At 33.0% G+C, this 25,687-nt stretch overlaps 1 protein-coding gene and 1 long non-coding RNA gene across 2 annotated transcripts; one reads left to right on the top strand and one right to left on the bottom strand.

Moving 5' to 3' along the window:
• Positions 1–6,545: 6,545 nt before the first annotated feature.
• LOC142549513 (rab escort protein 1-like) lies at positions 6,546–17,585 on the bottom strand. Its single transcript, XM_075658492.1, has 9 exons — positions 16,878–17,585; positions 15,882–16,004; positions 10,951–11,050; positions 9,281–9,319; positions 8,842–9,082; positions 8,662–8,737; positions 8,144–8,339; positions 7,220–7,306; positions 6,546–6,958 (listed from the first exon to the last, which is right to left on the bottom strand). The coding sequence occupies exons 1-9, from the start codon at positions 17,543–17,545 to the stop codon at positions 6,863–6,865; spliced, it is 1,626 nt and encodes a 541-aa protein (XP_075514607.1). The 5' UTR covers positions 17,546–17,585; the 3' UTR covers positions 6,546–6,862.
• LOC142549514 (uncharacterized) lies at positions 13,504–14,176 on the top strand. Its single transcript, XR_012821215.1, has 2 exons — positions 13,504–13,619; positions 13,801–14,176. It is a non-coding gene; the product is annotated as an uncharacterized LOC142549514 (long non-coding RNA).
• Positions 17,586–25,687: the final 8,102 nt, after the last annotated feature.

Genomic DNA, 25,687 nt, shown 5'->3' with positions numbered 1-25,687 from the left:
TTAGCTTTTCATACATTATTTTTTTTGGAAGTAAAAGGTATTAATGTAATCTTTCTTAGTTCCAACGAGTATTAGGAAAAAAATGATAATTAATCACATATTTTATTTGTGATAAATCATTAAGTTTTAAAGACTATATTAGGTAAGTAGGGATAGACTTTACGAGTTAGTATGTGCCATAAAAAAAATAAACATGAAATTGATAAAATTATTCGTTAGTCATATGCTTATCATAGCAAGTAAACATAACATTTTTAGGTAAAGTCAATTGATAATATATGTTTTCTTGTGGTAGAATTTATCTAAATGTAAGTCATGTTTTTATGGATTGCCCTATTTGATCTACTTCGATTTTTTACTTAGTATTCCAGTTATCCTTAATAGTAGATCAAGAAAATAAAATCCATTTGAGAAAGAAAAAAAGGTTGATATATGACTTCCCACAAATTTAATTTTACAAAAAAACAACCACGTTGTTTTTAAAATATGGTACAATGATTATAACGACGGTGTATTTTATGGAGCTGCCTAAACGTTCTGTTTCGTCTCAGCCCACAATCCGAGCAGACTAACCTGGTCTGATCAATGTTCAAACGAGTGCTAAAATAATATCCCAACTTGCCATTATTTGATGGTCGGTTGGGTCGACCGACGTGTTGAGCTCAAATTAACATATATATACAGTCTGAAGATTTTTCTACATGTAGAACGAGAGAGCCGAGAGGTTTCAGAAATAATTAAAAAAAATTCAACAAATGTAAAAAAGAAAAAAGAAAAAAAAAAGAAAAGAAAAAGAGCACGAACAAATATTCGATTGCGTTAGTTTGACACATGATTTGGTCAAATTTTTTTATTTTTATTTTTTATGATGTTATATACTTTTTTTAATTGGTGGCCTTTTTGTATGCAAAATTGTTGGAGTGTCGTTTTATCGCACCAATGACGCGGTGGCAGTTTAAAATTTTTCAAAAAAATTTTGTTTTGACAATCAAAATATTCTTGAGAATCGTATAATTCAAATTATGCAAAGGATGTTTTAGAGTTTTTATCTAAAGGGTGGACATCAAACTAATATGAATTTTAAGCGAAGATAGTTCTTCTTGTAAATCCCTACAAACGCTCAACTAGAAGTAACGTCGTTCTTCAATCGTCTAATAAGGTCAACGATAAAGACTGAGTTCCTTGTCTAGATTCTACTAGAAAACTAGACAAATTTGTGTTGAGAATCAATCGTCGGAATTGGACGACGACGCGGTGGTAGGCGACGTTCAGCCGTAGACTTTGTTTTGTACAAGATGGTGGATGATTTTGAGAGTTGTGAGAAGAGAAAAAAAATTCTAACATCTTAATATGACATTATATTGTCACATTTATAATTTTCATGTGTTATATTAGAATTAGGGACGACAATGATTCGTATTATTAAACTTGTCTCGGTAGAAAGAGTTTATACCCGCCTAAACGGGTCCCAAGCTGGTTAGTCTGGCCCGCTCCGACCCGCCCCGTACATATATTTATATAAATAAATATATATCATTATTAATGTAATTATAATTTTTCTTATATTTAGTAATAACTATTTTATTCAAATTTTATTTTATAATATTTAATATTGAAATAAATATATTTAATATGAAAAAATGTAATTACACATTTTTTTATTAATTATTAAATGAATAAAAAATTTGATAGATTTTAACTTGTTGATAATATTTTTTTGTTCTTAAACGTTTATTAATAAAAAAATTGAAAATTACTTCAATGATTAATTATTTTTAAAAATTTTATTTTATATTTGAAAAATATATAAAATAAATAAATAAATTTGACGAGTCAACGGGTCTGACCAAGATTGGATTTGTCGGCTTCATGTGTCAGGGCGGGCCCAATGGTTGGCGGGTTGGATCGTAGGTTTGGCCAAACTTGCACTGAACTTGACCCGTTGTCATCCTTAGTTAGAACCATACTAGGTCTCTAAATTATTATCTTATCGGGAATTTTAAGTTTGAATCCTAATAAGACTCTTACTTGAAGTTTTCACCTTGTCAAAAATCCCCACTATGCTTAATTGTCTAACTAGCACTCCTACAAATTAGAGTTATATTAAGATTCTTTGATCCTATCAAATAATCCATAGATGAGTTTTAATCTTGTTGAAACTTTTTAAGTTCGCAATCTTAATTTTGATGATAACAAAACTTGTTAATTATGTTACTAATAATCTACCTTAGTGTGCAGTAGCTAGGATCACTCACGAGCTGTTTATATCACAAGTTGAAGACCTAACTGATCGCACAAACTGAATCAGTCTAACTGTTACGTCAATTGAGTAGTCCAGCTGATTATCCAGTTGATAGGTGGTTCAGCAGGAGAACCTCAAAAGCCTGGCCAGCCGAATGAGTGTTCAACTGATGAAGAAACCTAGCTGATCAGTTCAACTGAACAAGAGTGAAATCAGTTCAACTGACGAGTCAACTGATTTCACCAGCCCAGCTGAAGATCAGTTCAGCTGACCAGCTCGAAGCATCAGTCAGAATCTTTCAGTTATGGAAGAAGACAAACTATTTCTGTGGAGTCCAACTGTACGTAAGTTACAAAGCCATTGTCCAGTCAAAGGACAATAATGGACGTTGCATCAGAGTATTAAAGACAAAGCGTTTCAGAAGGGCAGTCGAAAAGTCGAGACACAAAGTCCAAGAAACGAATTCAAGATGCAACGGATACAACAAATGACCTCACTGTACTTTCAGTTTTCCCGCCTATATAAAGAGAAGATCAGTGAAGACTCAATAAGAAGAATGAGCAAAAAGAAGCTTTTAAGCATATACAAGAGAAAAGAAAGGGCACACTCATTGCACATCAGCTTTCAGAAGCAATCAGCCTAGAGGGAACTCTTCACAGTTATAGCAGCTTAGATTAGAAGCTTATTTCCCTCGGTGTGTGAGAACTTACTTGTTCAGTTCTCACACACAAACACTCTCAATCACTCAAATACAGCCTTACACAAAGACGTTAAACTTGTGTATATAGTTTTGACACATAGACGTTAAAGAAGTGTTGGCTGGAAGGTGCTGCCTTCAGTCGTAGCTAGGAGTTCAGTTTAGGCAGTAGTGTAAGTACTAGCTGAGTGGGTTTGTACAAGTGTTTGTATAAATCAAAGTCTTCTAGTGGATCCTACCCGAGGCGATAAAAGGGGTGACGTAGGAGCAGTTGAAGTCTCTGAACATCCATAAACATATCTTGTGTATTTAACTGATTAACTATTATTTTCAAACTGTTTGGATCAGTTAGAGTATCCGTCAGTTCAGTTGTCACCATAACTGAACTGATGAATGCAAAAACTAATATACCCTTTTTCGGTTATTCAGTTTACATAACTTAAAATATTTTCTAATATAACAGTTTTCTTCACGAAGGATTACTTCGAGTTTCTTCCGCTTGGTTTTAACCAAACTCGATTTAATTCATCGGTGTTAATATTCTTAGAACACGAGCTATTGCAGCTCATTGCAGAATATAGTGTTTGAAATGCCTTCGAAAGTACTAGCACACTCGATTCTTCAAATCTCATGTAATATTTTTTCAATTTATGATAATACATTATATAATTAAATATTATTATTCAATTAATGAATTATAGATCCAATATTTCATAAAAATTTCACATAGTAGAAAAAATTACTTAATTGATATTTAATTAGCATATACAAAACTTATTAATTAAATAATTGTGACTTCATTATAATTCTGATCGACGATCAAACAACGTCGATGTGACGATGGTATAAAATATCATTATTATGACGAAAAATGAAAATTTCAAAGATCAAAGTGAAAACTAACTCATTTTTGGCTGCTTCTTATTTTGTAACCCCTTCACTAAATTAGGCTTGCACTGTCCTTACTAAATTAGCAGTCAAACTAACTTCCACAACTTCCAAATATGAAATACAATTATAAACTCTTTTATAAGCAATCTGTTTGATCTTCATCAAACTACAGTAGCCAAATTCAACTCCTTAAATTTGAATATCTCAACGGGAACACAAAATCCAATAGTTATATGACTCTAAATGGTTCGGGGATATAACTAGACATGAGTTCACAAATTCATGTGATTCAGAACATCACTTGTCCTTATTCAGGCTTATAATAATTAGTCACATTCTTTTCATCAACTAATTGATCAAGAACGTCAGAACTCAATTCCGATTGTACAAATCAGATACTGGTGAGAGCTTCTACTAGCATTGTCTCATAATCTCATAGACATCACTTATAGTGACCGCAAGAACAAGTAAATTATGGTCGCGGACAATATGGTCCGTTGAACACATATATCCCGATCAACTATGCAATCATTGATATATCGATAGTTGCTAATGAATTCAATAACGATGAGATATATTTTTGTGTAATCATAGTGGCAATGTATGTGCAACTAAGGAACAACTTTCCATAATACACATCGCTTAATATGGTCAGAGAATATTTAATATGAACTTATCATATGAAAGAGAATCTGCACACCCGTAGGTGAGCGGTGAATCATCGACTATAATGCATCGGTGAATCATCGACTATAACGCATCGGCTCCTACATAGGTCGAAATTACACTTAATTTCGTCATCTGATGACCCTCATAGAATCGGTAAATGAATCAAAATGTAATTATAGTACGTAGAGCCTCTATGTTGTCCCATGTCAAAGAACAAATGATGTACAACCATAATTACGGATTAATCTACTCGATAAGTGATAATTATTTGGAAAGTCTGAGGGAGAGTTGTTCATGACAATCATCATATGATCACACCTCTGTATGATTGGTCATCTTCATGCAAATACCAATGAAACATGACGTTAATCACATATGTCAGTCTCGAGTTCGAACGAATTTTATCCTTATTTTGGACGACTGAATCAACTAGAAACTTTTCTAGAATACACAATACACTTCCTAATAAATTTCATGATCTACATTGCGAGATAGACTTCATGGTACTATAATTTATTTAAAGACTTTATCAATGTCGTTTGCATGAGGTAAATGACATAATTAAATAAAACCATAAAATATTATTATAATAAAGTTAGCTCGTTGGACACCTACTCTGATAAAGATTTTTGATTCCATTGACTATGAATATAAAAGCATGCATGTGAAAACAAATAAAAATGACTAATTTTCTCAATTTTTAAAACACTAAACATGTAAGCCATCTTAAGTAGGGATGGCAATGGGCCGAGGCGGGGCGGGTTTACCATCCCCATCCCCATCCTCGAATTCCATCCCCACCCCCATACCCGTCACAATCCCCGCTTTTTTCGGGTTCGGGGAATCCCCAAACCCGAAACTTCGGGGATCAACTTCTCATCCCCGCCCTCATCCCCGTTTCAAAAATATTAATATGCAAGACGATGACGAATTCAGATATTTTCTCAAATCAAAACTTATTATTATCTATTATTATTAAAAATAATATTAATATCAAAACTTATTATTATCTATTATTATTAAAATTATTATTGATATTATTTTCGGGGTGGGTTCGGGGATTTCGGGGATGAAGATAATAATCTCATATCCGTCCCGAATTATATCGGGGATTTTTTTAAATCCCCGAACCCGAACCCGAACCCGAACCCGAAAAAATCGGGGATCCCCATCCCCATTTCGGGCTTTTCCCCGCGGGGCCCCAAACTCGTGGGGAAAGTTGTCATCCCTAATCTTAAGTCAGTTTAATTATTAAAAAATATATTGATTTTTATTTATGTACCCACATTGTATATATCCACATATCATATGATTTTCTACCCCAAATTATAAATTTTAAAAATGATTTATATAATTATTTGAATTTAACCTAATGGTGGGATTTCGGGTAGAATACAACTAATTAAGAAATCAAAGTATTATATAAAAATAATATTTTTAAGTTTAAATATATTCTATAATAATTTTTTTTAGCACGAGGAAGGAAGTTCGAGACTCATCCAAAACATAAGATCTTAATAATGTCTGCAAGTCATCGGCTACAATATTTGGTCCACCCATCATTGTGGTACGTAGTTTTTGATGAGAAGTGCCTTTAAAATAAATGGATTTTATGCTAAGACTTTGACTCAGTATGAAAGATTGTTTCAAAGTGAGACACTAAATAATTCTTAAATGTGTCATTTTCTGTTGTGCGTATTTTAGGTTTCTCCGGCCATTAAATCTCACTGAATTTTCGATTTTTCAGATTAATTTTAAATAAGTTATTACCACAATTCCAAGAAGGCTCGTGGAACACAGGGAGAAGAAGATTGGAAATCTCACTGCAAAAAATCAAATTGATTTTATTCAAAGCCACTACCTTCATCTTATATGAGTTTATCATTCATTCGTGGCTGAGAACATGTTATAAAATATAAAGAAATAATCATTCCTTGGAGGGATATTGCAACTGATTTTGCATTTAAAGAGTCTCCCAAATTTTTATTTTTATTTTGAAAATAGGAGTCCCCCAAATTTGATTTGACTACGGATCCAACACCAGGCTGCAAACAAATAGAAAGCATAGAATTGCAGCTCAAAAAATCCTAGATAATTGATACATTGTGTAAATTAAGTAAATTATCACAAATCAAGCCTATAGTACATACGGAAATTATCAATAAATCAGGCCAACTTAGTTTTCCGGCCCCAAAATATTAACTTAATTATCACCTATCCTTCTACATGATTAACATTACAAGTGAAAAAATGGCAAAATGACTCATTTTATTCGGTAAAACGATAGGCGTACTCTGCCATTTCAGCCTCCCACGAATATTGAACGGCAGTGTTACTTTTCAAGCAGTCTTAGAAATGCTTCATCATGAATCAAGCTCGGAGTCGATGTAATTCGAATTCTCATCCAACAAGCTTGTTGTTGCAAGGAATTCTTCACCAGGGTATATTTCTTGAAATAACTGGCCAGGATTCAGCAAACGTTCATCATGTTTTCAGAATTTAACCTTGACATGTAGCAGAAAGGAGCTAAGATAAACAATATGTCATGCCCCTGATCCTGTTTATACGTGAATTGCCTTTCTGGAATTAGCTATTTTTAGCCATTACTTAAAATTGAATATCCAGGCGCATATGCGCTCAAATGCGGTCGGTCATATTATGAAAGTTAAGTATTCTATTTCCACCCAGGAGCAGAGTACAGACAACAATCGTTTGTTTACCTTTTCTGTAGCGTCCAGGAGATGATTATAGTCTAGATGTTCGTCTGGCATTGGTGTGGAGCTGATGGAATCCAAAGCTCCTTGAAACTGACAATGATGAACAAAAAATAAGCTACAAGCACGGAACAAACAAGAAGAATCAGAATTACAAAGGACGAGAATATCCAAGTTGGGAAAGAATGATATCCCACTTCACAAACTTGCACACATCTTTTTCACCATAAACGATCATGACCACATAGTGTATATTATCTATAAAGGTGCAAGAAGGCTGCTTTCTATCTGACAATTTGGTAGAAGCAGAGGACTAGTGTTTGCCATCAGTTTTTACTGTAAACCATTGCTCGTAAGACATTATATAATTTCCATTTACTCAAAAAACTGCACTTGGAAAGGATCTCTGACAGAGAGTAGACAAGTAAAAAGGGGATAGATTCAACTACTCCAAAGACAAACAATTAGAAATAACTGACATTCTTTTGCTTACGAAAAAGATCCGGAATTTGATCATTCACCATATTTATCCAACAAATTGAATTTCCGAAGGTTAAGGATACAAATAATATGTTTCGAGCTTGAAACTACCAGATACGGTCGACAGACTAGTAGAAAAGTGACATAGCAATGAATGAGTAACAAATTTATCTCCTATTTTTTTTTGCGAAAATGCTTATTTCCCAAAATTAAATTCAATCCAAATTTTCTTTATTTGTGACAATTGTCCCACCCAATCTGCGACAACTGTACAAGGGACAATAGCATAAAATGATAGCAAAATATTACACAATAGAAAATTTTTAAAATAAAAATATTACATCATAAGAGTCAGAGAGAACATCACAAAAACATTAAAGACGAGGTCAATGGAACTAATAATGCAACTAAGCTTCTCATGGGAAAAAATGTGAAAGACAAGAAGCATACTTTGGTCAGCTCTTGCATATACAAGGCGCTCCAAAGCAAACGGGGTTTCACTTCTATATTGTCACTTGAATTATCGACACCACTGCTTTCTGAGTTACCAGATAAAGGAATAGAGAACAGTGCATTTATGGCTGCATTTAATAACTTCTTCCCTTCCACAGCATCAATATATGTTGCTGAAAGATAAGTCACAAACCTGAATGACAAATTGGACGATGTAACTCGCATTGCATGAGAATCCAAGTACTGAATAAGAATTTCATTTCACAGTGTATACTGAAAGTCAATGTAAACACGCCAAAATACTCTAAAATTTGCTCAGATGAATCAGCACAAGGGAGATTGATTTGCATTATTAAGTATGCTGACCCTGTCAAAACCAACCTAACACTATGAAAAAATGAAGCATCCGGATAAAAATTGATGCACTTCTTCAACAATAATATAAGGAAGGAAGAATGAAATCATAATCAAAATTTGGAAGGACATAAGGAAACAATAGGTGAAGTATAACTTACATCCCAGGGGGGCAAACAGCGACATTGCTACTCAACTGAAATACACGGACGGATGCTATCTGTTCAGGGTATAAAGCTACATATAGAGAAGAACTAACAAATTAAAAAATATGAAATATAAATGAAAGGAAAATTGGAAAGTTCAGGTCAATCAAATAACGTTAAGCTTTATAGGTTTACATTTGGGAGGGAAGAACACCAGACAATTTGAAACTTCAGGTCTGATTGAGTTATTTGCAATGCATATTCCCCGGGCAGCCTTCTCTTCGGATTCTATATGGCCAGCATCACGTGAATTTGATGCCTGTGCAGCAGAAGGAACCAATGGCGATGGAATTGTGAAAGAGGGAGCAAGAATCAACCGAGAGCTGAATAACTTCTGACCAGAAACTAGTTTGACACCCTTATAAGTTCCATCTTCCTGTGAAAAATTCATACTGGCATATGAGAAGTAGTATGAAAATACACTCTATCCCATGAAAACAAACTTCCACAAGTGCACGAATGTGACAACTGAAAATGATATGCCATGTAACAAACTTTCCACATGTACATGTCACGTTTGTTTAGATTCGTGCACTCTCCAGATAAATTTATTATACACAAAATCATTTCAAACCTCATCCACGAGCACAGAAACTATGGGCATCCGCAAAACCTGTACAGTATAATTGATGTAGGAAAGAATTAGAGAAAGCGAAAGAGAAGAAAGGTAAACAAGAACCAATATCAGTTACTCGCAGATAACTAAACATAAAGAGAGCTGGAAAAATATTTATCACCATAAGTTGTGCCATTTTTTCATATTTAAAATCTTACAAAAAGGCAAGGGACATATTTTTACTAAAGAAACAAATAAGAATGACTTGAACCGATAAGATGCAAAGCTATACATCAAAGATAATCCTTATTTATTCACCATTCTCTCCAAACTTTTTTCTTTTTTAGAGGCTTCTTCCTTGCGTCACGACTCACTTAATGAACAAGGTGTTTGTTTTGTTATTTCACAGTATTTGCTATCGCTGATTTCTTCAGTCAAGAGTTTCTCTCGAAATTGTTCTTTACTTCAAGTTCTGATTGCACATTTTTCGCCTCACTTAGTTTACAAAAAAATGTGATATAATTTTACCTGAAGTCTGCTTTTCACTGAATGTTTTTATTTCAAAAGCAGGGAGCACAACTAAACTGGAAAAAAGTCAGAGATTCAGCTTAGTATTGAGGTCATTCCATAATTGTCACGAGCTCTCAATTTTAATGTTGTCCCTATTATTACACGAAATAATTTACCAGTGGCAGAACATTTTAGGGTTTAATGCTCCTTGAGCATCGTTAGAAAATGATCAGATGGTAGTGCCCTGGTAAAGTTAAGATATTGCAACATTAGAAATTATAATCACTCTACCCTTCCTAACATCCCAGTCTCATTGACCACCTCAAGGTGTGTTCTTCTTTAAGCCAATTCTTATAATTTCTGACTTTCATTCTACAACTACACATGTTGACTTGAGATACAATTACAGAATTACCACATTCATTAACATCATAATGCTTCAACAAAATCCTTTTATGAAGCTTCCTAAACAATGCCCTTCTTCATCATTTTGATACACAGTCAATTTCAAATTCTAAAGTAACACTACTAGCAACATTTATAAGCCCGTAATGTTTGCTTATCTAGGCACCATGTTTTTAGTATCCTTTTCCTTCAAATGTTAATACTCAAGAAATAGTTTGCTGAAAGACGGCGATTAAAAGACGGACAGGCTTGTAATTGTCATTGAAGCAGATTCATCTGAGGCTGAAAACCACACATCTCAAACATGAAAACACAAAAAACATTATCAATCTGACAACGATGATCGCTGAAGGCATATTTCATGAAAAACAATGCAATCATGATCCTATGACAAGTAACATTAGGAATAAAAGCACAAACACAGAAATAATGTCTGGTAATTTATCTTTAGCTTATCATTAGTTTATTTTATTTGTTTTTTTTCTGCAGAGTTTCATTTCTTTTATATATTTTTTCCTTCCAAGACGTCTCATGCTAGATATTAGACAAAGGCCATCCGTTTCTCGTGGTATTAAAAGTACAGGTTAAATGGCTAAATAGATCGACCAAGGAGAGAGAGAGAGATAGAGAGAAGAGAGAGAGAGAGAGAGAAGAGAGAGAGAGAGATAGATAGAGAGAGAGAGAGAGAGAGAGAGAGAGAGAGATTATTTGTCAATTTTAATGCCAACAAAGCGCACACAGTTGACGATCCAAAAGATGTAATTTATGCTTACATATATGCAACCCTTTACAGCAGCACGACGACAAAAAGCTTGAGGAAGCTCCCCTTGACCATAAATGGGATAGATCATAGCGCCATTTGCATTAGCAAACCTAAAAAGTTGAGCAAAACGCTATCAAGGGCCGTTGCTTTGATTAAATAATTAGCTAGTTAATATGATTTTAATAATAGGATTAACGAGATTAATGAAAACATAGTCAAGTATCTAATTTCATGTATAATACATGTCATAACCATTTCAGTTTTTATTTCTCTAAGAAAAACTCTAAATCGTATGAGCATAATATCTCGTGGAACATGTTTTGTAGACCAAAGGAAGATGAGAGCATGGGGTTTAAGAATTTATTTGCTTGGAACAATGCTTTGATTGCAAAAATGTTATGGAAGAATCATATGAAGAAGGATAGCATGTGGTTGAAATGGATGAATGAGATCCATGTATGGTTAGGTACTGTTTGGGAATGGAATTGGAAAAAGATGAGTCTCCTTTGATTAAACAAACTCTGAGAATTTGAGATGTTCTTCTACTTAGACAAACCTCGGCTGAGAGTGAAGGGATGCTGCTCAAGAGTTGGTTCGGATGTCATGGTGGTCTTGCTCGAGCTAATGATTTCTTTGTTCAAAAAGATAGGCGACGGCCATGGAAACTTATCATTTGGAAATATAGCATACTCACCAAGCGTTGTTTTTCTATGTGGTTGCTTGCACACGGTAAATTCCTAACTAAAGTTAGATAATGCGATATTAGAATAAGATGTGTGTACTTTGTAATAACAGTGAGAAATCAGCTGGTCATCTCTTCTTTACTTGTGGTGTGTCGAAGAGAATCTGAAATGGCATCAAAGAGTGGCTAAGAATGCATAAAATCATGGGATCTCCAACATCGGTTTTGAAAGTTTTCCGAGGTGTCTATCGAGCTATTTTTTAATAAGAAATATCGTGTCCCGGGATATCATTAGGAAAATCGAGATTCTAACTCTTCGTTGTTCGCGAAGTCATCTAGATATAGGCTCTTGATTGATTATAATTTTTTATATTTTGTGTGGATATGATCATCTTTGCTTGTTTCTAGAACCGGGGTATGCCACGTGTAGTTGGTGATAGTATCGTTGGTTCTATTTTTTCGATCTCCTAGGGATGTCCAGTGTACCTGTACAAAACTCTTTTTATCTTATTTTAATGGATGTTATTCGTTAAAAAATAAAATAAATAAATAATATTTAAATCACTTATGAGCTGATAATATTCACCAATCAGAGACTCGTATACCCAAAAACATTAAGAAAAAAGAATAACTGAATGACACAAGAGATGTTATGAAATTTTCACGGACACGTGTCAAACCTCGTTTGTAATATCAATTATAATTTCAAATAAAAAAATTGAATGATATTCATATGTTTGGACAATGAGTCAATAAAATTGAATAGATGGTTTTAAAATCAATTCTATAATATAAGTTTAAACAATTAGCATTTAAATGTTTGTGGTGACCTCCATTTGAATCTATGAATTTTCTTCAAGAAGATAATTAAAATTTGGGAAAATTACCTGAAAATCCATTATAAAACCTTTATATCCAGAAAATCCTACCAACTTATAAATGATCTGAAAACCTCATTCTACAATTTTAATCACAAAAAACCAAAATGTTAACATGCCTTATTTTTGTTCCCAAAACAACCCCTAACTTAGATGTCAAATAAACTATTGATCATATTTTACCATTGACAAATAAGTTTAATCCAAATTTTTATTATGCTAATTATATTTGTTTTTTTTATTCTTTAATTTGTTATTTAATTATATAATTTTATCAGCACTTTTAGATGCACATGATTTATTTTACTTAGGATTAACAAAATAATTAATCAAATCTGAATTGAATAAAAATTAATATTTGAAAAAATAATAATAAGTTGGTATTAAAAAATAAATTTTTCCACTAATTCATTCTAGTCGAACTTCCAGTTCTGTCACTATACCTTGAGAAGTAGAAAGAATTTTACCTAATTAAGTTGTTTCATTAATTATAACTTTATTTTATTTAATATTGATATAATAACTTTAAAGTTGAAAATTTATTTATTTAGTTTTTATATCAAGTTGAAATGAGTATTTCTGGAAACAAAAACAATATGTTTGCATTTTGGGATTTTTGGCATTAAAAATAATATAATGGTTTTTTAAGATTAAATTAAAATTGCTAGGGCTTTCTGGATATAAATCCTTTTATTGGGTTCTAGAGTATTTTCCCTTAAAATTTACCTCACTCAGCATTAACTCCCAATCCCTAGAGTCAATATGCATAATAGTTAAAGATGGGACAGCTTACTAGTGATCTAAACTTTTTTAGATAGGAAATGATATTATATTAAATAATTAAAAGCTAATAATTACAAAAAGCGGACAAAAAAACAGCAAGGTAAAAAAGGAAAAACAAAAGCACTAATCAATGATCATATCAACAACAAATATAAGTTCAATCTCTCACTAAATCTGAAATCAAGATATTATTTAATCTTTAAATGCTTCTCAATCTTACCAGATGCCCAAATCTTAATCTTGTCTCAGCATTCTTCAACTTACTCTTCTAAACTGTCAAAAATCTTTCTACTCCGCTCCAGCCAAATTGACCAGCAAATACAATGAACTACAACAGTCCAAAAAATTCTACCCCTCCAGCCAAGATCACATCCAAAATCTGCAGTAAAAAGTTCGTGCATAGATTTTGGACTTTTTGCTGCAGATCTAGGACTTACCCAAACCAAACTCATCTCCTTCAAAGCTCTTAACCAAAGACATCTCGTGAAAGGGCAAGGAAGAAGTATGTGATCCCAAGTCTCCACCTCTTTCTGACAAAGCAAACACCAGTTCGGACAAAGAGCACAAGTAAGCAACCTCTTTTGCATCATATCACAAGTTGGCATCTTACCCAAAACCGCACTCCACGAGAACACTTGAACCTTTGGTCGATGCTTTCCAAGTAACATGAAACAGGGGAAAGAAAGGAAAATTGTTGATCAGAAAGGACTCATAGAAAGACTTAACTGAAAAAAACCTTGAGGATCCCCATCCCAAACCCTGATATCTACACCCTCCTCAAACAACCAGCCCCTCTCTAAAGACCCTAGCAAAGAACTCAACTCATTCATTTCCTCATCCCTCAAGTCACTCCGAAAATGCAAATCCCGAGATAAAAAAGAAGAACGATAAAATTCCTCCAACTAATAAAATGAGAAATGAGAAATAGGATTGTTATGAATAAATGAAATCTGAAATAAAGAAGAATAAACATCCTTAAGAGATGAATCTTCCACCACATATCATCCCAAAATACGATCTTATTCCCTCTTTATCCACTGACATCACAAACTGGTGAAAAGCCGGATAAGTTCTAGAAATATACTTCCATGGGCTTCTAATGTAACATTCCGTGCTAAGCCAGCATCCCCATTATCTCGTAGCACGTATTTGCTTACTATAAATTTCTTCCATAACGGCTCACCCTCGACAGAACACCTCCATCACCATTTCCACAAAAGAGCCTTATTTCTCAAACAAATGTTCCCAATACCCAAACCCCCTCTTACTTTCGATTTACAACCATGCTCCCACGCAACCAGAAGACAATGCAAATCTCCATCAGCTTCATCCCATAAAAATCCCTCATAGTCCTCTCCATAACCTCCATTACACCTCTTGGTACCCTAAAAAGAGACATGAAGTACATTGGCAGAGCATTCAACACTGCTGAAATCAGAGTTAAACGCTTTCTTCAAACTCGTTAACTTCTTCGACGATGGAACCCTAAATATCTGATAGGTCAATTCTTCTTTACACGTTCAATCTCTCTAGCTAACCCTTCCACTTCTACTTCTACACAACTAAGGCACAACTGGTTATCTCAACTATGAAGTATAAATGATACAGCAAAATATGCATGTCAATTAACAAAATTTTAACCCCATTTTACTTGTGTGACTGCTGAGTCCCCATAAACGAATAAAATCAGTTGAGATACAGAACAATATGTACGCCAATTACCAAAATATTAAATTTGTTTTCCTTATGCTGATTCCCCTTATATTAATAAAGTTTTGATCTTCATTTCAGTCAATTTTTCTCTTAAAGAATACACTTGATATTTACTAAAATATTTTGCATATGACCGAGCACTGACTATAAATTTTGTGATTGGCAAGACAACTAAGAAATCTAAAGCTCAAGTATTTTGCATGTGGAATCTATTTAAATCATTTATCTCTCCCGAATTCTAAATTTCAATTCAAAACCTTCCTGTTTTAATTTGAATACACATTATGATATTTCAAAACGTGAAAAGAATGAGATGGGAGCATGACACATCCTGCTCCCACTACCCCTCATTGAATTTTTCATACTCCCATAGCAAAAGTTCAGTTTGATTGCCAACTACATTGAATGTCCAAGACATCTTGGCAATCTATCAATCCTAAACCGAACTTTTCAAAGACTTCTCATCCCCTTCATGGTTATGCTCTAATTTTATATATATATATATATATATATATATATACACACACACTAACATTTAAATTTTTTTATAAAGAATCCACTTCAAAATAAAATCTTTCCGTTAGATCTTTGTGCTATTCTTTTGAAGTTTTAAGGGAGGCATACTTAATCTAGAGGTAAAAACATCAAATGAACTTAATGAAGTGGACAAACAACAGAATCAAACAAATGTTGACAAGGAATGTTTTTTTGTAAAACGGAAGGTCATATAAAATTATGTCACCACATGCATATGAAGCCGAAGCTAGGGCCTAATATACACTTTCTTTTTTATATATTCATTCTAGCAGTTCAAGGAAAGCCGGCAGCATTTTAGGATCACCAGATAGCTCTTAAAAAAAATAAAACATAAGGCAAAGAACCGACCTGCCAACAGAGGAGTGGTGAAGTGCCAAACGGCTAATCCCACTTCTAGTATTTATAACATCTTTACATACTTTGATGTTGTCCTGATCATACTTGGCATTCACTATAGCATATAAAATAATCCTGGAGAGAAAACCAACGCAAGTCAATTAAAGATAAACCAAACCAGGAAACTACAGGCTATTAATCCATTTTCAAGTTCGTGTTCAACAGGAATTGTGATACCCTTGTCCCACATCGAAAAAATCAAAGATTTAAAATGACTTTATAATGTCTTACAATGGACTTCTATAGCAACTTGGGTTAATCATTTTCGTAAAACGAGGACGAATACGAAGTAGTTGCTATAGGGGCCCATTGTGCAGTCACGCAGGCGCGGGCCCGGGCTCGGGGCGTGACAGGAATGATCATAAAAATCCATGAGAAAACTTAATGGAACTAACTTGTTGGCGGTACTTTCCTCTCCAATACTGATGGTTTCGGAAAAATAGGAGAGACAGACGAAAAAAATCCCATTAAAAACGTTCACAAGAACAACACAAGTTTCTCATCCAAATTTCGAGTTTCTGGAACAAAGAATGACTATTCACACATTAGTTAGTCAATTGAAGCAAAATTTGAGAGATTTCAACTACTATCCCAAAGAATCCCGGCAAACCCAATATTTAGATATACTATTTTTTTCAATATGACCATTTTGTGAATAGGAAAATGATGAAGAATACATGGCGATTAACTAAGTGTAACTCAAGGGGTCAACTGATGGTCCATGATTGTCCAGCATCTGAATTTTATACCCAATTAACTAGAGATTCACCATCAATCTTACTAAATGTAAACCATACTGTAATTTAAACTAGGTATATCTCATAAAAAAAACTAGGCGAAGCAGACCGAACTGAAAAACTATTAGTAACACAAGCATAAAAGTGGAAAAGCCAATAACAGTCACTAACAGAAAAATTGATAGATAAAGGGCGCAGAATCAAAGTGTACGATTTTAGCTTTCGCGATAACCCAATTTTGCTCAAGAACTCGACAAAAGGACTCTCCAAATCCCCTTCGGATATCCGATCCTCCTCATTTTCCTCCGAAAAATGAGCCTGCACGAGCTTAAAGAACTTCATCAACCGATTCTTCTCAGTGATGGACAAGCTGCGGTCTTTGAATATGGCGCTCCGAGAGTCGGGCACATTCAATAATTCCCCGTCTGCATTGCCTACAAAGCTGGCGTCTACGCTCTTGAACTCCATGTACTGATTTATTCCCGTTTTGAGGATTAAATCGATCATGGAATCAGAACAGAGAAGAACGCGGGGACCCGCCAAGTCGAGGTTGAATCTTCTAGAATTCTGTAGGGGTTCGTCGGAGTGGGAGCTGATTTCCAGTGAGGAGTAGAGAGACCGAGTGACGAGAGGGATGGAGCCATCGGTCTCAGGGACTTTGGGGGGCTGCGAATGGGATCGGAGAAAGGTTGCTAAATCGTTTAGGGGAAGAGAAGCGTAGTGAGCGCCATAGAAGGGGTTAGTGTCGAGGTGAAGGACGGTTTTTCCGGCGGAGGAGGCCGCGGCGGCTACGACTGATTCCGGAAGACCTGTGCCGATGACTATGAGGTCAAAAGTGGAAGGTTCAATGGGTGCGTACGACGTCGTTTCTTCCTCCATTGGATCCAAGGTTGAAGAAGAATGATAAATCCTTGCATCAATATTTGTTTGTAAATTCGAAAAATAATAGCTGATATATTTGAATATTGAAAAAAAAGAGTTGTTATATTTGAACGTTGAAAATAAGAGTTATAAATATTGAAAATTATTCTGTAATGATATATTTATTTTGTATTATTTTTAAAAAAAATTATAAATAAGTCTCTCAATTTGTGAAAAAAATCAAAATTGAGTAGAGGGAAAATTTAATAAAATGTGTAGTTTGATAAATTTTTTAAGTTTGAGATTTTTTACTTTTTACCGTAAATTTTTACTTTTAACACGTTATCAGCACGATACTCGAAGATTCGATTTTCCATATTTTTTCAAGCTCCAAAACATAAGAAAAAGGTAACAATATTCAAAAGTAAGAGTATTTATTTTACTGTTTATTTATTTTTTTATTGTATATATATTTAATGTATAATATCATGTTATTATATAAAAGGAGTCTATGACACCTCATTATAATAACGTGATGTGATTACACTGCTTATATAATTTTATTGTGTTACTGTTTAATTATTGTATATATATATATTTGAATAATATTATGTTATTATATAAAAAGAATCCATGACATCTTATTATAATAACGTGATGTGATTATTTCACTATTTATATATTTTTATTGGGTTATATAATAATTATATATATTTGTATAATGTCACAGTGTTATATAAAAGGAGTATCTGAGACCTCATTATAATATTGTCATATGATATACATAATTATTTAAATAAGATTAACATTATATACATCATAATATTACCATAAAATTTACATATACATACATTTATTTTTTAAGATTTTGTAACGGTCATAAACGACTAGTTTTTACCCTATAAATATGACTTCACAAACACATTTAATCACTCCAAACTTATTCTTCCTCCCTAAAATTTTTTTCATCAAAATTTTCGATGAAGAAAAAGATGATGGCTCTTTCAAGGATATTTTGATAATTATTTTGGTTATTATACTCACTAGTCTTGTATTTATCGGAGAATATTTGTCTCGCGTTTTTTCTTTATTTCTAAGAATGCTTGTACTTATATTCTATCCGTTACTTTTTATTGTTATATTAATAAATTTAAATCTTAACTAATAAAATGCATTGTTATTTTTATAGTATCATCATGTCAAACTTGGCAAAACTCGAATTTGTTGCGCTCGATATTACAGGAAAAAATTATATGTCATGGAAAAAATTTGTTGCGTTCGATGTAGAAATGCATCTTGAGTCATTTGGTCTAAGCGAGACCATTAAAAGAAATTGTATCTTTTCATAACAAGAAAAAGCAAAAGCTATAATATTTTTACTTCGACATCTTAATGAAGGTTTAAAATGTGAATATATTATCCAAAAAGATCACATGGCTCTGTGAAAAAGAATAAAAGAAATATTTGAACATATAAGGGAAGTTATACTTTCGACCGCCTATGATGAATGGAATATGTTGAGATTCCAAGATTTTAAGAAAGTAAGTTACTACAATTCGGCGATATCGAATAATCTCGCAATTAAAATTTTGTGGACATGAAGTTACGGAATCAGAAATGCTTGAAAAACATTTTTCACATTTCACGCATCAAATATAACTATACACCAACAATATAGAGTGCGTGGATTTGCGAGATATTCTGAACTTATCGCCTGTCTTCTTGTGACGGAAAATAACAACGAGCTTTTAATGAGAAATCATCAGTCCCGACCCACTGGATCAACAGCATTTTCAGAAGTAAATGATGTGAGTAAAAATAAATTTAAACCTGGAAAACCAAAATTTCAGAGACAAGGTTTTGGTCGAGGTCGAGGTTGTGGTCGTGGTTGTGGACGTGGACGTGGAAGTGGTCGCGGTCGTGGTCGCGGTCGTGGTCGCGGCCGTGGTTTTGAAAACAATCGAGATATTTATTTTATAACTCATCTCAAAAGGGTGTCACGAACCACCCATTGAAAAGGCATCATGAGAACATGAGTGTTAATGAAAATCACTTAAAACGATTTGAAATTTCTTATTTTAGATGCGGCATTCCAGGACATTGGTCTCGAATTTGTCGAGCTCCCGATCACCTTTGCAAGCTCTATAAAGAATCGATAAAGGGGAAGAAAAATATACCAACTTCACTGAACGCATTGACTATTTGAGTGATTCAACTCATTTTGATGCTGCAGATTTTCCGAAGATTTCTCTGGAAATGATCAATATGCTGGTGAAATAGAAATGAAAAATATTGATGTTGCAGATTTTCTCAACGATTTATCTGAAAACGAACAATATATTGGTGGAATGTAAATGTAAAATAATTTATTTTTCATGTACTCATATAATAATGTTTTGTTGTACAATTATGATAAGTGTTATATTTTTCAATAAATTACATATGTATTGTCAGTAATTTTTTTCATTGCATATATTTTTTTGAAGTTCAAATATGGAAAATGCTATAAACAAAGCTAAACAAGGAACTAATCACATGAAGTTTGCATACCTGATAGTGGTACAACGTACACTATTCTCCGAGATAAAAGATATTTCTTGGAACTAAAACCAACAAAAACAATGGTGAATACAATATCAGGTCCTATAGACTTGATAAAAGGTTGTGGTAAAGCACATATTTTGTTACCTAATAGTACAAATTTTTTGATAAATGATGCTTTGTATTCACCATAATCGAAAAGAAATTTGTTGAGTTTTAATGAAATATATTCTCATGGGTATGATACTCAGACAATAAATGAAGGAAATGAGAAATATATGTGTCTTACCACATATAAGTCAGGAAAGAAATATGTAGTAGAAAAACTATCAATGCTCCCTATTGGATTGCATTATACATATATAAGTCTCATTGAATCAAACATAGTAGTTGATAATTCTTCAATATTGATCAATTGGCATGATCGATTAGGACGTCCTGGTTCAACAATGATGCGAAGAATTATAGAAAATACACATGTTCATCCACTGAAAAACCAGAAAATCTTTCAAAATAATAAGTTTCAATGCAAAGCATGTTCTTTGAAAAACTTATTATAAGACCATCACCAGCTAAAATCCAAAATGAATCACCTATGTTTCTCGAACGTATTCAGGGTGATATTTGTGGTCAATTCATCCACCATGTGGACCATTTAGATATTTTATGGTATTGATCGATGCCTCCAGCAGATGATCACATGTATGTTTATTATCAACCCGCAATGTAGCATTTGCAAGATTACTTGCTCAAATAATAAAATTGCGGAATCAATTTCACGATCATACAATCAATAAAATTAGACTTGATAATGCTGGTGAATTTACTTCCCAGACTTTCAATGATTATTGTATGTCAATTGGAATCATTGTTGAGCATCCAGTGGCTCATGTACATACACAAAATAGATTAGATGAATCATTGATTAAACGCCTACAACTAATTGCTAGACCAATGATTATGAAAACAAAACTCCATGTTTCTATATGGGGTCATGCAATTTTACATGATGATGTGTTAATTCGCATCAGACTAAGTGCATATCATAAATACTCTCCATTGCAGCTTGCATTTGGTAAAGAACAAAATATTTCTCATCTGAGAATTTTTGGATCTATGGTATATGTGCCTATTGCACCGCCTCAACGCACAAAAATGGGACCTCAAAGAAAAATCGGAATTTATGTTGGTTATGTCAACCCATCAGTCATTCGATATCTTGAGCCTCAGACAGACGACGTGTTTACAACACGTTTTAATTATTGTCATTTTAATGAGGAAATCTTCCCAATGTTATGGGAGAAAAGAAAAATATCGAAAAATAAATTACATGGTATACATCATCATTGTTACATCTGGATCCAAGAATTAAACAATGTGAAAAAGATGTACAACAAATTGTGAACTTGCAAAGAATAGCAAATCAGATACCAGATGCATTTGCAGACACAAAAAGAGTAACTAAATCATATATACATACTGTAAATGCCCCTACTTGAATTGAAATTCTAAAGAAACAAATTGAAGACATTCGTGATGTCATTAAACGCCTGAAGCGTGGAAGACCAATCGGTTCCAAGGATAAAAATCCTCGAAAAAGAAAAATCATAGACAAACACGATAATCACAAAATAGAGAATGTTATTCTGGCAGAAATACACGATGATGAAAATGTTCCGTCAGAACCACAAACTGATGAAAATCGTGAAATCTTTATCAATTATATTAATACTGAAAAAATATGGAATCAAAAAGATACAAAAGAAATTGATTAGATATTTTCTTACAATGTGACATTTGACATCATAAATGACAATGAAGATCATGAGCCAAAATCATTTGGTGAATGTAAAAATCGACAGGACTGGAAAAAATGGAAAGACGACATCCATGTTGAATTGGATTCACTAAATAAGCGTAACGTTTTTGGGCCTATAATCCTTACACCTGAAGGTGTAAAACCTGTTGGATACAAATGAGTTTTCATTCGAAAACGAAATGAGAAAAATGAAATAGTAAGATATAAAGCTCGACTTGTTGCACAAGATTTTTCTCAAAGGCCTGGAATTGATTATGAAGAAACATATTCTCCTGTTATGGATGCAATTACGTTTCGGTATTTGATTAGTTTGGCGGTATCTGAAAATTTAGAAACGCGTCTTATGCATGTTGTAACAGCTTACTTATATGGATCACTTGATATTAACATATATATAAGAAAATCCCTGAAGGATTTAAGATGTCTGAAGAACAAAGTTCTAAACCCAGAGAATGTTATCCTGTGAAATTGCGAAGATCATTATATGGGTTAAAATAATCCGGCCGAATGTGGTATAATCGGCTAAGTGAACACTTAATGAAAAAGGGATATGTAAATAATTCAATATGTCATTGTGTTTTCATTAAAAAAACATCCGTATGCGTAATTATTGTTGTATATGTTGATGATTTAAACATCATTGGAACGAATAATAAAATTCAAGAAGTTGTGTCGTATTTGAAAGAAGAATTTGAAATGAATGACCTTGGAAAAACAAAGTATTGTCTGGGTTTGCAAATTGAACATAGAGAATGTGGAATATTTGTTCACCAGTCAAATTATACAGAAAATGTCCTTAAACATTTTAATATGGATAAATCAAATCCTTTAAGTACTCCAATGGTTGTTAGATCATTAAACATAGAAAATGATCAATTTCATCCATGTGAAGATGATGAAGTTATTCTTGGTCCAGAAGTATCATATCTAAGTGCTATTGGTGCCCTTATGTATCTTGCAAACTGTACAAGACCTGATATATCTTTTTCTGTAAAGTTATTGGCAAAATTTAGCTCATATCGAACAAAAAAACACTGGAACGGAATTAGACATATATTCCTTATCTACGATGAATGACAGACTTGGGACTTTTGTATTCAAAAGATACCAGTCAAAGCATAATTGGTTATGCTGATGTTGGGTATTTATCTGATCCACACAAGGCACGTTCTCAAACCGGATATGTATTTACTCGTGGATGCACTACAATTTCTTGGCGTTTACAGAAACAAACACTTGTAACAATTTCATCAAATCACGCCGAGATTATTGCACTACATGAATCAAACTGTAGAATGTGTGCGGCTAAAATCAATGACCAAACATATTCAAACCTCATGCGGATTATCATTCGACAAGAAGCCCGTAACACTATATGAAGATAATGCTGCATATGTTGTTCAAAGGAAAGAAGGATACAAAAAAGCGACAGAACTAAACATATTCCCCCTAAGTTCTTCGCATTCACACAAGAGTTTGAGAAGAATAAAGATATTGATATTTGTTACATTCAATCAAGTAAAAACTCATCAGATCTCTTCACAAAGACACTTCCTACGACAATATTCAGAAATCATATATATAACATTGAGATGCACAATCTACGAAATTTGTGAAAAATAGTTCGTGTTAACATGAGGGGGAGTTTACGTGACTGTACTATTTTTCTCTTACTATGATTTTTATCTCAATGCTTTTTCCTAGTAAGGTTTTTAACGAGACAATATAAAAACACGTAATGAAGACAATCATTGTATCATGATCATCATCACAAGAGGAAGTGTTGAAAAATAAAAGTTGATATATTTGAATGTTGAAAATAAGAGTTGTAAATATTGAAAATTAGTGTGTGATGATGTATGTAATAATGTATTTATTTTTGGATTATATCCAAAGAAATTCTATAAATAGGTCTATCAATTTGTGAAGAAAATCACAATTGAGTAGAGAGAATGTTTTATAAAGTGTGTAGTTTGATAAATTTTGTGAGTTTGAGATTTTTTACTTTTTACCGTAAATTTTTACTTTTAACACGTAATATTTTATATAAAATTTTCTTTTATCAAATTATAAAAATACAAAAAAACTTAAACAGTAAAAATATCAATTAAAAATACAAAATAGAAACAACATATTTTTAATCTAAAAATTGAAATATAAATGCTATATTATTCAATCAAATTAAATAAGCACGAAAGGATCGAAAAAATTATATTTATTTCACATAAATTTTTAATGTTTAAAATATTCCATTTTAATTTAATAATGTTATCATAGTTCTTCCTATTTATTAAGAAAATAAACGTTTTAATATTTTTTTAATAAATTGGTAACAACATATATGTTAGATTGTTAAGACATTTATGATTAAGTATCTATATATACATATGTGTGAGCATTTTTTTTTTGTGTCCGGGTCAACCATGATCATATTTACAATAGTAAATAATATTTTTGGCATAAAAAATAATAATTTTTCATGAATGACCTAGATAGGATACTCGTCTCAGAAAATTAACTCAAGAGACTTTCTTACAAAAGTTTTTGTGAATATAATTTAAGAAAAATTAAATACCATAAAAAAAGATGGTTGATATATAAGAACACACATAACTAATATTTTTAAATGAAAATATAATGGCAAACAAATAGCATCTCCAATGTATTTGACTAAATAAAAAATCGTTAGCTCAACCAAGGTATTGCTCGTCATTACTATCTTCGAGGAAAATTTTGAATTTAAAAATGTTGTAAGATCAATTTTGGATACAGTATGGTGAACTAATATCTTGATGTGGTCGAATCAGGTTAAGAGTCAACACTTATGGTTAGAGCAGAGCTCATCAAAACAAAGCAACGTATCATATCATAGTTCTATCGCCGGATCAAAAACGAGTGTTCGTCATATTAAATCATTGATCAAGTATTCATGAAATCTAAAGCTTTACACTGATCAATTCAAGATACTTCAACCAGAACAGAAGGCCATTTTAGAATACTTGTTCAGTAGTGCACCAGGCCAGTAATCTAATCAGTGAAGAGTTTATCAAGACTTTTTGTTGGGATCTATTAGGGGGTAATCGTTGAGCTACAATAGCTCGGTTCTTGAAATATTGAACACCGATGAATTAAATCGAGTTTGGTTAAAAACCAAGCGGAAGATACTCGAAATAATCCTTCGTAGAAACCGATTAAATATTTTGTAAACCATTTAAAATATATGCAAGTTGAATGAGTAAAAATATTCAGTTGAAGCATTTTATCAAACATTTGGTATACAATATTTTGATATTTGAAGAACACATAAAATGCTTCGACAATGCATCTTTAAAAACAGTGAAAATGATAAGCAAATACAATAAACAAATAGACACGAATTTGTTTATGGATGTTCGGAGATTTCAAACACTCCTACGTCACCCCTTCTTCCCCTTGGGAATGATCTACTAGAAGACTTTGATTTATACAACTACTTGTACAAACCCATTCCGGAAGGGCAGCACCCAACTAGAACTCCTAGCACTCAAGATTGTAGGCAGCACCTCACAATCAGCATATTGTTTAATGTCTCATATGCAAAGACTACATACACAAGTTTATTGTCTTTGTGCAAGACTCACTCAACTAATCTTTGAAGTTCAACTCTCTTGTATATGTGTGAGTGATTGTGTGTGGGGAATTTATCATTTACAGTGTATATCTCAAATGTATCCTCACACAAGGGCTTGTGCTCTCAACTAGCTGATATCTTCATGCTAACTGCCCATGCTTTAAATCCACTTCAAAAGCTGTTGTTTGAT

This window comes from Primulina tabacum, chromosome 6, assembly GCF_025594145.1.
Source record: "Primulina tabacum isolate GXHZ01 chromosome 6, ASM2559414v2, whole genome shotgun sequence".
Classification (NCBI taxonomy): Eukaryota; Viridiplantae; Streptophyta; class Magnoliopsida; order Lamiales; family Gesneriaceae; genus Primulina; species Primulina tabacum.
Note: the sequence above shows the minus strand (reverse complement) of the source record. Positions and strands in the feature narration are given on the sequence as shown.

Excerpts from the sequence above, each read along its gene's own strand:
- LOC142549513 (XM_075658492.1), bottom strand. The coding sequence starts at position 17,545 with ATGGAGGAAGAAACGACGTCGTACGCACCCATTGAACCTTCCACTTTT. Across the intron at positions 11,051-15,881 it reads CACCACTCCTCTGTTGGCAG|GTTTGCTAATGCAAATGGCG; the intron begins GTCGGTTCTTTG and ends TCAACTTTTTAG. Across the intron at positions 8,340-8,661 it reads GCTGTTTGCCCCCCTGGGAT|GTTTGTGACTTATCTTTCAG; the intron begins GTAAGTTATACT and ends TTTGTCATTCAG.